The sequence below is a fragment of the Gobio gobio genome (assembly GCF_949357685.1).
Source record: "Gobio gobio genome assembly, chromosome: 18".
In the NCBI taxonomy this organism is placed as follows: domain Eukaryota; kingdom Metazoa; phylum Chordata; class Actinopteri; order Cypriniformes; family Gobionidae; genus Gobio; species Gobio gobio.
In genome coordinates, this window is record NC_137111.1 from 5,142,328 (window position 1) to 5,155,423 (window position 13,096).

At 38.3% G+C, this 13,096-nt stretch overlaps 1 protein-coding gene across 1 annotated transcript in view; it reads left to right on the forward strand.

The window, feature by feature from the left end:
- The first annotated feature begins 820 nt into the window (after nt 1-820).
- The window catches only part of fam83b (family with sequence similarity 83 member B), a 49,437-nt gene continuing 37,161 nt past the window's right edge, over nt 821-13,096 (forward strand). The window contains exons 1-2 of the mRNA XM_079843404.1: nt 821-943; nt 10,016-10,509. Coding sequence (XP_079699530.1) covers nt 10,063-10,509 — 447 coding nt within the window. The 5' untranslated portion in view covers nt 821-943; nt 10,016-10,062. The remainder of the gene's footprint in view (nt 944-10,015; nt 10,510-13,096) is intronic.

Sequence of the window (13,096 nt, forward strand, 5' to 3'; positions counted from 1 at the left end):
TCTTTCAGCATCCCGATCCCTCAAGACAAAACAATTGCTTTGGCCATGGCACCGCAGATTCAATTGCACCTTCGAGCTAAAACACTGAAAAGCAGCTCCTCAGTGTCTTACACCGAGAACAGAACAAAACGGCATGAAAATCATTCAGTTATTTTCTTCAGAAACGTTCTCAATCCTCAATCCTTCAAGTGAATCATCACAATGACAAGGATTATGAAATGCTCAGCCTTTACAGGGGGTAAACCGAAAAAACACCCACATGAAAACTCCCATTTCTACATGGAGGATGCTTGAATAAGCAGAGCACCCCACCGAGACGCGATCATTTATGACAAGCACACATGTCCCAGAAGCCTTTTGACAGTCTCCTTGATCTTCAGAGGTCTTTTGTAAAGCTCAGCAATTCACAGAACATAGATAGAGTCGGGATTGAGTTGATAGATCAAAACATGCTTTTAAAAAAATAAATGAGGTTCCAACATTAGGACGCTTTGCCTTCCTACACACTGTGAAGGACTTGATTTAGTACAGTAAGAAAGAAGTCACTGGAACGTTGTACCTGCCACATCTACAAAACAACGCCTCTGTCAGTGAGAAGATAGAATCTGTCAGAAATAGAAGCTGCCAACTTTATCTGAGTGAACCATGAACTCCCTGAAAGGATAGAGACGCGGGATGAAAGATAGAGGGGAAGAGGTGTGTCCTCGGCATGTCAGACAGGTTTACTGCCTCTGGCCAGTGAGACGCTCTTTTTATTTGCATGTGAAAACTTGAGTCCCCACCCTTCGCCAGGTTCTCAGCACTCCTCGTGTTAAAACACATTCAGGTTTTTTTTTTCTTTCTGAGACGAACTAATCCACCTTAGCTTGTGACATACCTCGTCTGTACTGGAACAACACGGGATAAGAATGCTAAGAGACGCCGCATGATGAGTTCCTCTTAAGTAAGTAACTTTTAAACACATGCCATAGACCTGAAAGTAGGTGCTGAATTGTTTGCAGACAGGTTACTTTGCTATACGTATTGTTTTTTTGCATACTAAAAGAAACTTTTCAGTACTCAAGCACAATGCATGACACTAGACTAGTTCTGAAAAGGTTAGGTTCTCACAGGCGAATAATCGTTTTTGTACATGGATTTTAGTTCTAGTTTTATCTTTGGAATGTGCTGATGCCTTACAGTCTCTTAGATTAAGAAATCTTAGAAAAATTGCATGCAATCTCTCAAAATTTGAGTGAAGCATTTAGTGAAATTAATTTTCAAGATCTTTTGGATATAAATATGCCTGTATGCCCATAGAATTTGAAATGCAATCACGTACTTGACATAATACTCTGTTGGAAATTCAATGTCGAACTTTACTGTCACTCTTACTATTGCACACATCAGTTCACTTTCTAGACGAATTATAATACCTGTATATTTTAATATAGAACCTTTGTGCGATAGTAACAGTCAATATTATGACTCTCTCCCACGCAACTCTCTCAAACTGCATTATTTTCATGACATTTTCATAAAAATTTGCATGTAATCTTTCAAAATGAAGTGTTTAGTAAAATTGCTGTTTTTCAAGTTATATGGAAATATACAGTATGCAATTATAGCATATCCTAAATCCGGCCGTGGAGATAAGACCATAACAAGTTTCCCTCACAGAAACACAAAATGAGTTGTTTAACACCCAGCGTTTGGTTTTGATGGACTTAAACAGACTTTGTTATTCATTCGCCATATTAATCAGAGCAGGTGGGGCTCAGATCGACTTTAGCTTTGGATGCCAACCCCTTGTGATCGCTTTAGGCCTGTGGAGATCTCAGCACCTGCTGATCAAGTCGAGTCAAGTTGAGTGAATTAATTACACCTGATGGGAAGAGTCTGAAATATGATGAATACTGACGGATTCTGGGACATAACCTGTTATTGGCATCAGGGTTTTCTAGTGTAGCCTGGTTTTCTGAATGCATATTTGTTGCAGTTTTGTTCACTTGTCCATACTTCGTACATAGGGGAACGCTTTTTGACTTTCTCAGTTTGTGTAAATCCACTTGGGGTTCAGAGTATTTATTTTTTCCCACATTAATTTCACACATGTCTAGTGCAATTATGTGGTTGTGTTTCATTAATACAGTAAATACTTTTTTCTTGATTTACCCCAAAAGAATGGAAGTGAAATGTGACAACATGCCCCATAGGTGGGGTACATTATAACATGACCACATGACAGCTTAAAATGTTATCTGATATAATAATAAAAATAACATATATATATATATATATATATATATATATATATATATATATATATATATATATATATATATATATATATATATATATATATATATATATATATATATATTGTCAATAAAATACAATTATTAACTTTTTAAAATAAAATGATGTATTTTTTAATCATTTAAAATATACACATTTTTGAGTTTGACAACAAACACATCGCTAAATACAGCTATACAGCATAGTTAAAAACATAATAATAATTAATAATTTCTGAACATTAACTCTCAGTCATTATTCACCCTTTTCTCATGGTTTTTCAATAGAATTCATAAAAGTATAGAATATAATAGCGTAGTTCTAATAGGGGCTCATTGTAACGCAGTGTGACAACACACCCCATCTGAGCAACTGGGATTTAAACATTAAAGAACGACCTCAGCCGTTAAATAACAGATATAAGATTATAATAATATCAGATTTGTCTTATTTTAAATAAACACAAAAACAGAGATGAAAAATAAACTTAAGTAAGAACTTTACTTTTGCTATGGTTAAATAAATGTTCAGTGATATCTTCCAGAGATTTTACATTTTTGGCGCAATTTTTTCTCTAAATAATGTTAATATGCCAACTAGTAAATACACTAAGTTTCGTCATCCTGGCATGTGTGGAAAGTGTTAAACCATGTGTGTTACAACTAACCCCTGGGTTAGGTTGTGCCCCGCACTCCCCTACAATCTTAAAAATTAAGGTTCTTTATTGGCATTGATGGTTTCATGAAGAACCTTTAACATCCATGGAATCCTTCCATTTCACAAAAGGTTTGGAACCTCCGTTTAGAATCTTTATTTTCCCAGACAGCATCATACACTATATTGTCAAAAGTTTTCGGACGCCTGCCTTTACATGCACATGAACTTTAATGATATCCCATTCTTAATCTGTAGGGTTTAATATGGAGTCGGCCACCCTTTGCAGCTCTAACAGCTTCAGCTCTTCTGGGAAGGCTTTCCTCAAGGTTTAGGAGTGTGTTTATGGGGATTCTTCTAGAAGCGCATTTGTGAGGTCAGGCACTGATGTTGGACGAGAAGGCCTGGCTCTCAGTCTCTGCTCTAATTCACCCCAAAGGTGTTCTATCGGGTCGAGGTCAGGACTCAAGTTCCTCCACACCAAACTCGCTCATCCATGTCTTTATGGAGCGACGCTTTGTGCACTGGTCAGTCGTGTTGGAACAGGGAGAGGCCGTCCCCAAACTGTTCCCACAAATTTGGGAGCATGAAATTGTCCCAAATGTCTTGGTGAAGCATTAAGAGTTCCTTTCTCTGGAATTAAGGGGCCAAGCCCAACCCCTGAAAATTTTTTTGTGGCTTTTTCATTTGTGGCTGAGTTGCTGTGGTTCCCAATCGCTTCCACTTTGTTATAACACCACTAACAGTTGAGCGTGGAATATTTAGTAGTGAGGAAATTTCCTGAATGGACTTATTGCCCAGGTGGTCACTGATCACGGCCCCACGCTTGAGTTCTCTGAGCTCCTGAGAGAGACCCATTCTTTCACTAATGTGTGTAGAAGCGTCTGCAGGCCTAGTGCTTGATTTATACACCTGTGGCCATGAAGTGATTGAACACCTGAATTCAGTGATTTGGAGGGGTGTCCCAATACTTTTGGCAATATAATCTACATGTGGATTCCACATGTACCAGATGTGGGCCGGATCTGGGACGATTCTATATTGCTGTCTGGATTTAAGGGTGTGTATCATATACACCTATATCTATAACTAATTGTCTGTTACGGATGGCTGAAGATGAGGATGGAGCGATGATATAAAATGCATTGTGAACTTTACTAAACAAAAACAAAAGAGTAGAACGGTAATCCAAATAATCAGGAAAGGCACAGTAACTGTGCATGAAACAGAAGTCACCAGACTATGAGTAACTGAGGCAGGGCATTATATGCACGTGAACTAATGAGGAAAATTAGGAACAGGTATGAATGAATCAATGAAACAATAACCATAGCAATGGAAGAAAACAGAGCAAATACAAGCAATGACGATTAACGAAACAAGAGTCCTTGAAAATGAAACCAAAACATCAGAAAGTTTCCTAAATTAATTTCTGAAGAACTTCATTAATATGCACTGCAAGTTCATTATTACTAATTTTTTTTAGATTTACTCCCCAACATGTTATTAAATCCTTAATGCTGACAAACAGCACATCAAAGGGTTTATTGACTTGCCTGCACTTTCATTAACAGTGTTAATTTGTTTCTTTGAAGGTGAAGTACATAATTTCAGTGCCACTAGATTTTTTTAAAAGCCTCATACGAACCGTAAATATATCATTATATTATAGTAGATGTTTTTAAGCGACCGGCCCTTAAACAGCTCAGGATAGTCACTATAATGAAGGGTTTGGTGTGCATTGGCAAAATCAGTCATAACATAATTCTCCTCCAGCTCCAGAGTAATTAGCAGATGCCAATTACAGCTAATGTGATTGCCTCTGAGTGGCATTGAGCAAAGTACCGGCTGAGCAACCATTGAGATTATCCTTAGTGGGCAACATTTAAAGATTGTCAACTATCTGAACTAACTGTCCTGCACCCAGCAAACAGAACTTATTGAGTTGGAAAGGAATGTTCATGTTGTTTTAGAAGCCCTAACTCAGTAGCAAAGCAGCGTGATGCAATTACTTTAACATTTCCTCACATTTTCAGTCGAAGAAAAGTAATTACAGAGCAGCTTTCCCATTACAGGAACAGTGAGTCACTGGGTTTCATCAGTTACATCTGGAGACCTTACTCACTGCTGTTGCTCAGTTTTATCTTTTTAAAGATAAATGTGCACTCACAGAATTTTTATGTGCACTCATTAAAAAAAAGTTTTACTGAACAGAATAGTTCTTAACAACTATTTTACGGTAATTTTACGGTAACAATTCTCACTATTAACTAGTGTCTGTCTTATTATCATGCATATTACTACACTGTAAAAAAATATAGGATCAATAAGTTATGACAACATATGTTTTTAAGTTAATTTAACTCAAAATCAAAATAAGTTAAGCAATTTCAACTTTTACATTTAAGTTATACAAGATTCAACTCAAAATTGTAAGTCAGTTGAATGTAAATTGTAATATAGAGAGTTGAAATGAACTTGTACACTGTTAAAAATATTGTTGGTTTAACTTTAAAAAATAAGTAACCTGGTTGCCTTAAAATTTTACATTTTTAAAGTTAATACAATGAAGGAAATTCAAAATATTATTGTATCTGAACCACGTTAATAAATAAAAAATGTTGTGATAAATCATGGAAATAGCACAATTTGGTATGTTTCACTGCATTATTACAAATAAAACACAATTACGCAATATGCTTACAAAATATTTAATAATATTTGAATAAAGGGTGATGTCGATTCTCAAATGTCCATTGTATTAACTCAAATGTTTAATTTCAATTAACTCAAAATGTTAAGGCAACTAGGTAACTTACTTTTTAGATATTGTTTTTTTTTTACAGTGGGATATTGTCTGTTTATTAGTACTTATACAGCACATATTAATGCCTTATTCTGCATGACCATATTCTACACCCCTTAATACCTAAACTTAACAACTACCTTACTAACTATTAATAAGTAGTAATTAGGAGTTTTTTGAGGCAAACGTTGTAGTTAATATTGAGAATTGGACCCTAAAATAAAGTGTAACCACCTACACTGTAAACATTATATGATCAATAAGTAATGATAACACATGCTTTTACATTGCTTTAACTCTTCAAAATAGGTTAAGCAACTTTTTTCAAATTCAGTTTAATATAATTTAAGATGAAATTACTTAAACATCCAAGTTGATTGCACATAAAAATTTAAGGCAGCACTTTTTTTTTTTGTATGCTGACATATTTCCTAATAAAGTGTGACGTTTTGTTTGACAATCTATATCCAGACTAAGGCCTAATATTTCATAGACATGAACAATGATTTTCTACTTTCAACTTGGTGTCAGGTGATATTGAAGGGAGGGAGGATTTTATTGGATAAAAAAAGAGGAAACAGCCTATGATATTATGGCCACAATTACATTACATGGATATAGTGACCCAATTTAGATTTTTTCCTCCCATGTGGCACAGATTGCATATGAGCTGAACATGTAAGCAGGGAAAAAGAACATGGATTACGATATTCTCAGATGGGTTTCAGGCCTCATTCATATGTGGAAATAAATCTGGTTTGAATCAGATGCATTTGCGACTGCCATGTAAGCAGATCGGATATTCTCCTGCCAATGCGAGTCGTATGCCATTGAAAAAGTGGCGATGGCATATGACGTCAACTCAGGTGAACACCAACCGCCACTATTTTCAGTGGCGAAATGGAGGATGAAAGCTCAACCCAACGTGTTGCTGACCGTTAAAGATGGTGTCAGTACGTCTACATTGGGTTGTTTCGTCAAGTGTATAGTCTAAATGCAGATATCTGATATGGGTCACTTTTAAAAGAAGATGTAAGCTAGTCATCAAAAAAATCCACTTTAGTCAACAAATCGGAATTGGGCATCAATATCTGCAGTGTAAATGCCTTTAAAGTCTTTAAAGGCACATCATATAAACAGCTCCCGAGTATAGTCCAGAGTGATGGTATCGATGTGTGGGATCCATCATTTCACACCAAATGAGTGTGGAGAAATAACATGTTCAGACTTCAAGCTCAAAGCTGCAGTATGTATTGCTTAATAAAACTTGTCTACAAGCCAGAGATGGCTGTCCTTGAGGGTCTTATTAGAAGCATTTGTACAAAGATCACTGCAGTGATGAGGCTTTTTTGTTGGCCAACCCGTAAGTTTGCATCACCCTGGTTCCCTCAACAAAAACATTTTTCCATTGGCTTTTTGGATTATAAGCAACACAAGTTTTTGATTCCTACGCGTTTTGTTCATCATCATAATCTTTACAAATTAACACAACTTTTATGATTTTTAACCGCCTGCATTTTTGAAAAAAGATCCCTGCCAGCGCCAGCATTTTTATCATCTTCACAAACATTTCATGGCCCGAGAATATTTTTGTTGAATATGAATATCTGAACATGCAATATATTAAAAGAAAGAACAGACCCTCTGCTTTTAAACCAGTTTTCTATCTTAATGCATTTCTTTTTATCAACTCTTGAATGTGGGTAAGTTTCATAAAAAAGGAACATTTTGAGCAAAAAATCACAGATGGGGTAGATGGAGTCCATCAACAATCCCCAAAGCCTCACTGTCCTAACGCTCGTCCTGGGGCGATATTTCATTCAGTAACTGTAAAGGAGTTCTTTGTTCAGGGAAGAAGGAGGCAGGAACCGGCGAACATTCAAAATACTTTAATAAATAAATAAGCAAACAGAAAGTAAAAGCGGCAGCCCCTCACGGACGACTTGTGGGCCCCTCTGCACACACAACAAAGCGTAAACAAAACACAAATGCTGCGTCCTAATTCACCTACTTATACTACGACCAAAAAAGTAAGAAAAAGTACATACTTTTGAGTGTGTAGCAGAAGAGTATGCAAGCTTTGGGACATACTACTTTGTCATCTATAACGGACTCTGTTGCTTAGTTACGTGCATCCCATCACTATCCTGTCATTCATTGTCACAATTCAAATCCTCCACATTCAATTTAATTTCCTACCATATCGGAGAGAAATGCAGTCGCACGTTGATCTGCCATTCGTGGGTCTTTATGCAGAGACTCCCCTCATGTGTTTGCAAAGTTAATGGCCAAACGTATCAGTACAAAAGTTCTCAATGGTGCTGCAGTTGAAATATAATGTGGATAATATTGAATAAATATCTTTTCGTCAGGTTAAATACTGATAATTATTCACTCAAGCCCCTTTATCTAACCCTCTCTTACTTAACCATCGGACGTCATGTTTGTAGTTTTTTTAACACTTTTTTATCAGCGTTTGTAGTTCTAATCGAATCCTCGTCCATCTCACAATGGGTTGTGGGCAATATCAGCCATTAGAGTGCTCATCGATCTGCACTTCGAATTCTGAGCAGAAATAGTCTTCAATCTTTGGAATACTCTTTTCAACATACTAAGATTAGGGACATACTAATAATTTTTTTGCATACTATTTAGCACGCGAATTGGGAAGCAGCGAAAGTAAAATCCAGGCCTGGTCCTCTCCGGTTCACTGTCGTCACTCCTCCTTTTATGCTACCGAGCTCCTTCGTGAGACACGAGACCGGTGCAGAGCGCAGCTGGCGCTCATTATCACTCACGACCGGCCTTGTCCCGTTCTCACGGTCCCTCGGCCTCGCTGCTTGCCACATATCCCCATCGCCCCTCGCAGGCCGGGGGATACTCCCGAGACTGTGCTCTAAAAAAATTTAATAAATCTTGGTCTGGTTCCCGGACACAGTGCCACTCGGACCTCAGCCAGCCGAGAGGCTCTTCCTCATGGTCCCTCACGAGTCTAGCGCTCCCTGCTCCTCCCCATCATGGTGGATGGTAGCAGGCTCCAGCCCCCTCTAGGATGGCAGCCACCCCACCTCGACCCAGGGGCACGGCAGCGAGCTCTCCGTCCCACCGGTCTGCACTCGCTCCAGCACCACCGCCTTGGGCAGCCCCTCACTGTCTTTTTTTCTTCCTCGCAGCCCAACCTCCAGAGCACTGCGATCCCCCTCAGCAGCAAGGGCTCCCCGACAGCATGTCCCTCCTTCCTCCCGGGTTTCGGCACCTATGTAATGGAGTTCTTTGTTCAGGGAAGAAGGAGGTGGGAACCGGTGAACATTCAAAATACTTTAATAAAGAAATAAACAAAAAGAAAGTAACAGCCCCTCACGGACGACTGCCACGCACACACATAAAACGTAAACAAAACACAACATAAAATCCAGGCCTGGTCATCTCTTGTCCTTCACTGTCGTAACTCCTCCTTTTATGTGACCGACTACTTCTGTGAGACATTTATGCATTTGGCAGACACTTTTATCCAAAGCGACTTACATCGCATTCAAGATATAAATTTTTTGTCAGTTCTTGCTTTCCCTGGGAATCGAACCCATGACCATGGCGTTGACTAGCGGCACGCTCTACTGTTTGAACAACAGGAAAGCCGGGAGAGACATGAGGCCGATGCGGCGCAAAGGTGACGCTCATTATCATTATCGTCCCGCTCTCACGGTCCCTCGGCCTCGCTGCTTGCCACAGTAACATTAGGCAGTTTTGGTCTATATGCTCTTTAATGTTGACGATCACGTTATTTTACATATGCAACTGCTTATATATGCTTCTTTTTCGCCTGTGTTTTGATCAGGAGATTACTGTACTCTTTCAGAGGACGTGTCATAGTGCCCCCTCGTGTATAACAGTGAAAACACGGAAAGCCGGAAAATTCCGTCAATGGCTGGGAAAGAGTTACCTAAAATACAGTCACTTGACTTCAACATCAACATCACCATAATTAAGCTTAATTTTCCCATCAAGTTTGAGTAGGAACAGGCATTTAACCACATACCCCTTTAAAACCCCAAACCCATTGACTTCAGGATGATTTAATCGGAAGTGCTAAAATGCAATTGAAACCAAAAAGCTTGGAAAACCAGGCCTTAATAGCCAAGAAGAAAAAAAGCTTCAAGCTACAAGTTATATTAGAACAAAATATCTATGCAAGATGCTATACATGCACCTAGATGAGTTGTTATATTACTGATGTACAGAATTGTCCTATATGAACATGATGTGTGTTGTTTCTTATAGGTGGCGAAGGCTGTTCAGTGTTTTGAGGAATCCAAATCAACACCGTGATGGAATCTGATTTATCACTGCTGTCCTCCTCAAAGGGAGAGTTCAAGGCAGAAGATTACATACAGCCGCATTACAAGGAAGCGTATCGCTTAGCCATCGACTTCCTGGTTAAAGAGGGAGAAGATTCTTATCAAAATTTCATCAAAGGGGAAGGCATATGCAGTTTTCTCTCTGAGGAGGAAATCAAGCATATTACAAAGAGCGCTGTACAGCCGCCCTCAAGCAACCAGTCAGATGAAGTGGACTGTCCGCAGAGCGACACGTCCTCCACGGGTACGTACTGGCCCACTCACTCTGACACTGAGCCGCCAAACCTGGAGTTAGGATGGCCAGACGTCCCGCACCGAAGGCTTGAGACCAACATAGACCTGCTCTTCCACCCGCCGAGGCAAAACAGCCCCACTATCAAGGAAGTGATCCGCAAACAAATACAGGACGCCAGGCAGGTAATGTTGATAAAACAGCATGCAGAAAAGGGTGTAAATAAACGCCTCTTCAAAACCAGTCCTTCTGTAGATCATCATGTGCTTTTGAACTGCGCTCAGAGTTCACAAACACATTGCTGAACACAAAAGAAATGCTCTACACTGGCAATTGTGTTAAAGTGCTAAATGTTCTGGGCTGCATTTCTCAAAAGCATTGGGAGCCAAGTTGATTGTAGAGATCATTAGTGCCAAACAGTTCTACGATCTTTTTACCTAGCAATGCCTTTGAGAAACACAGCTCTGGTTAGTAGAAAGGTTGTGGGTTCAAAGCCCACAAGGGTTGATCCATGCCCTTAACAAAGCACCTAACCTCAGGTTGCTCCTGAGACTCTGAGACATAGTAAGATGTACACCTTCCATTTTCCACCATCGAGGATGTTGACAAGGTCACTCTTCGGAAAAACTCCCTATGTCACCCTATGGAGTGTGTGATAAATAAATGAACAAATCTTTGAAAGGCTAGTAGAGTGCAAAATCAGATTTTGAATGTCACATTCATTTTCTTCAAAGAGAAATTTCGAGACAGGCCTGCCATGAGCTTGCTCTAAGGCTTAAGCAATAAGATATACTTCTGTTGAAGCCACAAGCCAGTGTTTATTTAGCAAATTCTAGTGAAGAACTGAACTACGTATAACTAATGACTTAAAGAGTAAAATCACAAATTTCAACTCGCTTTGTATTGTTACAATGCCGGTATATATAAATGTATAACGATACTCTCGTGTCACGATTCGATACATATCACGATACTGAACTCACGATACAATATTTTTGCATTATATTCCAAGACATATGGTAAACGGTTAACAAAAATGTACTGTTGATTATTACATTGGGGGTGGAAATGATTAGGCTTGGACTTGGTGCTGGAAACCCAATGCACAGGACAATGTGCATATATTTAAAATAATGTAAAATAATGTAACATTATTTAAAATAATGTTAAAGATATATTTAAAATAATGTAGGCCACTTTAAATGAGACATTTGGCATTATAAGGACTCACAAATATCCTCCATTGCATTATTATGCATTATATGCAACATTATATAGTAGTTCAATGTAGTACTGACACTAAAACTCTGTGAACTTGAATTTTTTTTGGCTGAACTATATACAATTCAGATTTTCACTATTCACGAAACATGTTGCTGCATTTTTGTGTTGCGACATTGTGACACGATATAATGTTACAACCCTAGTAAATGTCATCTGGGCCAAGAAATACATGTGACATTCATTTGACAGCTCCAGGGCTTTTGTGAAAACTACAGTTCTTGCACCCGAGAACAAAATAAGTCGACGCCATTATGACTAAAAGTTTGCTAAGAAGTATTTCCTGCTAAAGCAAGGCGCTGTTTCCAAGACAGCAACATAGTGTCGGCACATTGTGTATCCGAATATGGCCCGGATCTGGGCCGACACTATGTTGCTGTCGGGGTTGACTCTGGTAAGTGTATCCATTAAACAGCCTTGAACAGCAACATGCCCAGTGCATTATGGGTGTTGAAGTTTTCCTACCTTTTTGGCAAATAGGAAGACAACAGCCTTTTCTCTTTCCACCCTTATACTGTATAGACAGCCAAGTTTTATTGAAAGCTCATTTTGCCAGCGGTACAGAACCCCTTTGAAGGCAATAATTGTATTCTCTATTAATATTCATTAGTGCGTCATTCACTTCGTCATTTATACTGGAATGGGTAGTTCATTCATTAATTAAAAAAAATAAAAATAAGTACAAAACTTTTTTGCTTCATGTCCGGTTTGGCCATTCCAATGTCAATGGAAAAAAATGTATGGGGAACAAGAACAAATGTAGCTAACAAAGGGGCCACCACGAAATAAAAAAGCTAAACGTAAATTTTAAAAAAAGAATTAGACTGTATAACAATTCACGTGATATGTTGGTTTTAATAGTTTTCCTCAAATAAAGTCTCTTGCCATCATCTAGAGAGTGAGTTTTTATCGTAGCTTGCTGTTTTTCCTCAGGGCCTAATAATCACAGATCAAGGCTATATGAGCAAAGATCTTTTAAATGTAGAGATTCAACATATGTCTTTGATCTTCACTGGAATCACCTATCATATAGACATGCTTCTTTACTGAGTTCAGCCTTGCCGACAGCTTCTACCTTGAAAGTAAAGTGAATTTGTTCCCTAAAGACACGTCTTTCTAAATAAATTATATTGGCACGCTACATAAAAACATCATAGAGGCTCTCAGAGTCCTCTGTGGCTGAAATAAAATCCATTTTAGATACATTGTCTACCTCATCGATTGGATACATTTAGCTAAGTTTTGACTTGCCTTACCTGTAGAGTTAAGTCCATGTATTCAATTGATTATTAAACTTCAGTTGAACGTTGTCTTTGCGCCCAGCATTGCTATGGAACTGTTAGTGAGAGATGATGATAGAAAACATGTCCAGCTTAGATTTCCCTAAGCCATATTTGTTTTTTAATTCCATTGTTCTCTGTGGTGAATATTAGATTGTCAATAATAATAATAATAATACTATTATATACAGTTAAAACATTTTTTTTACCA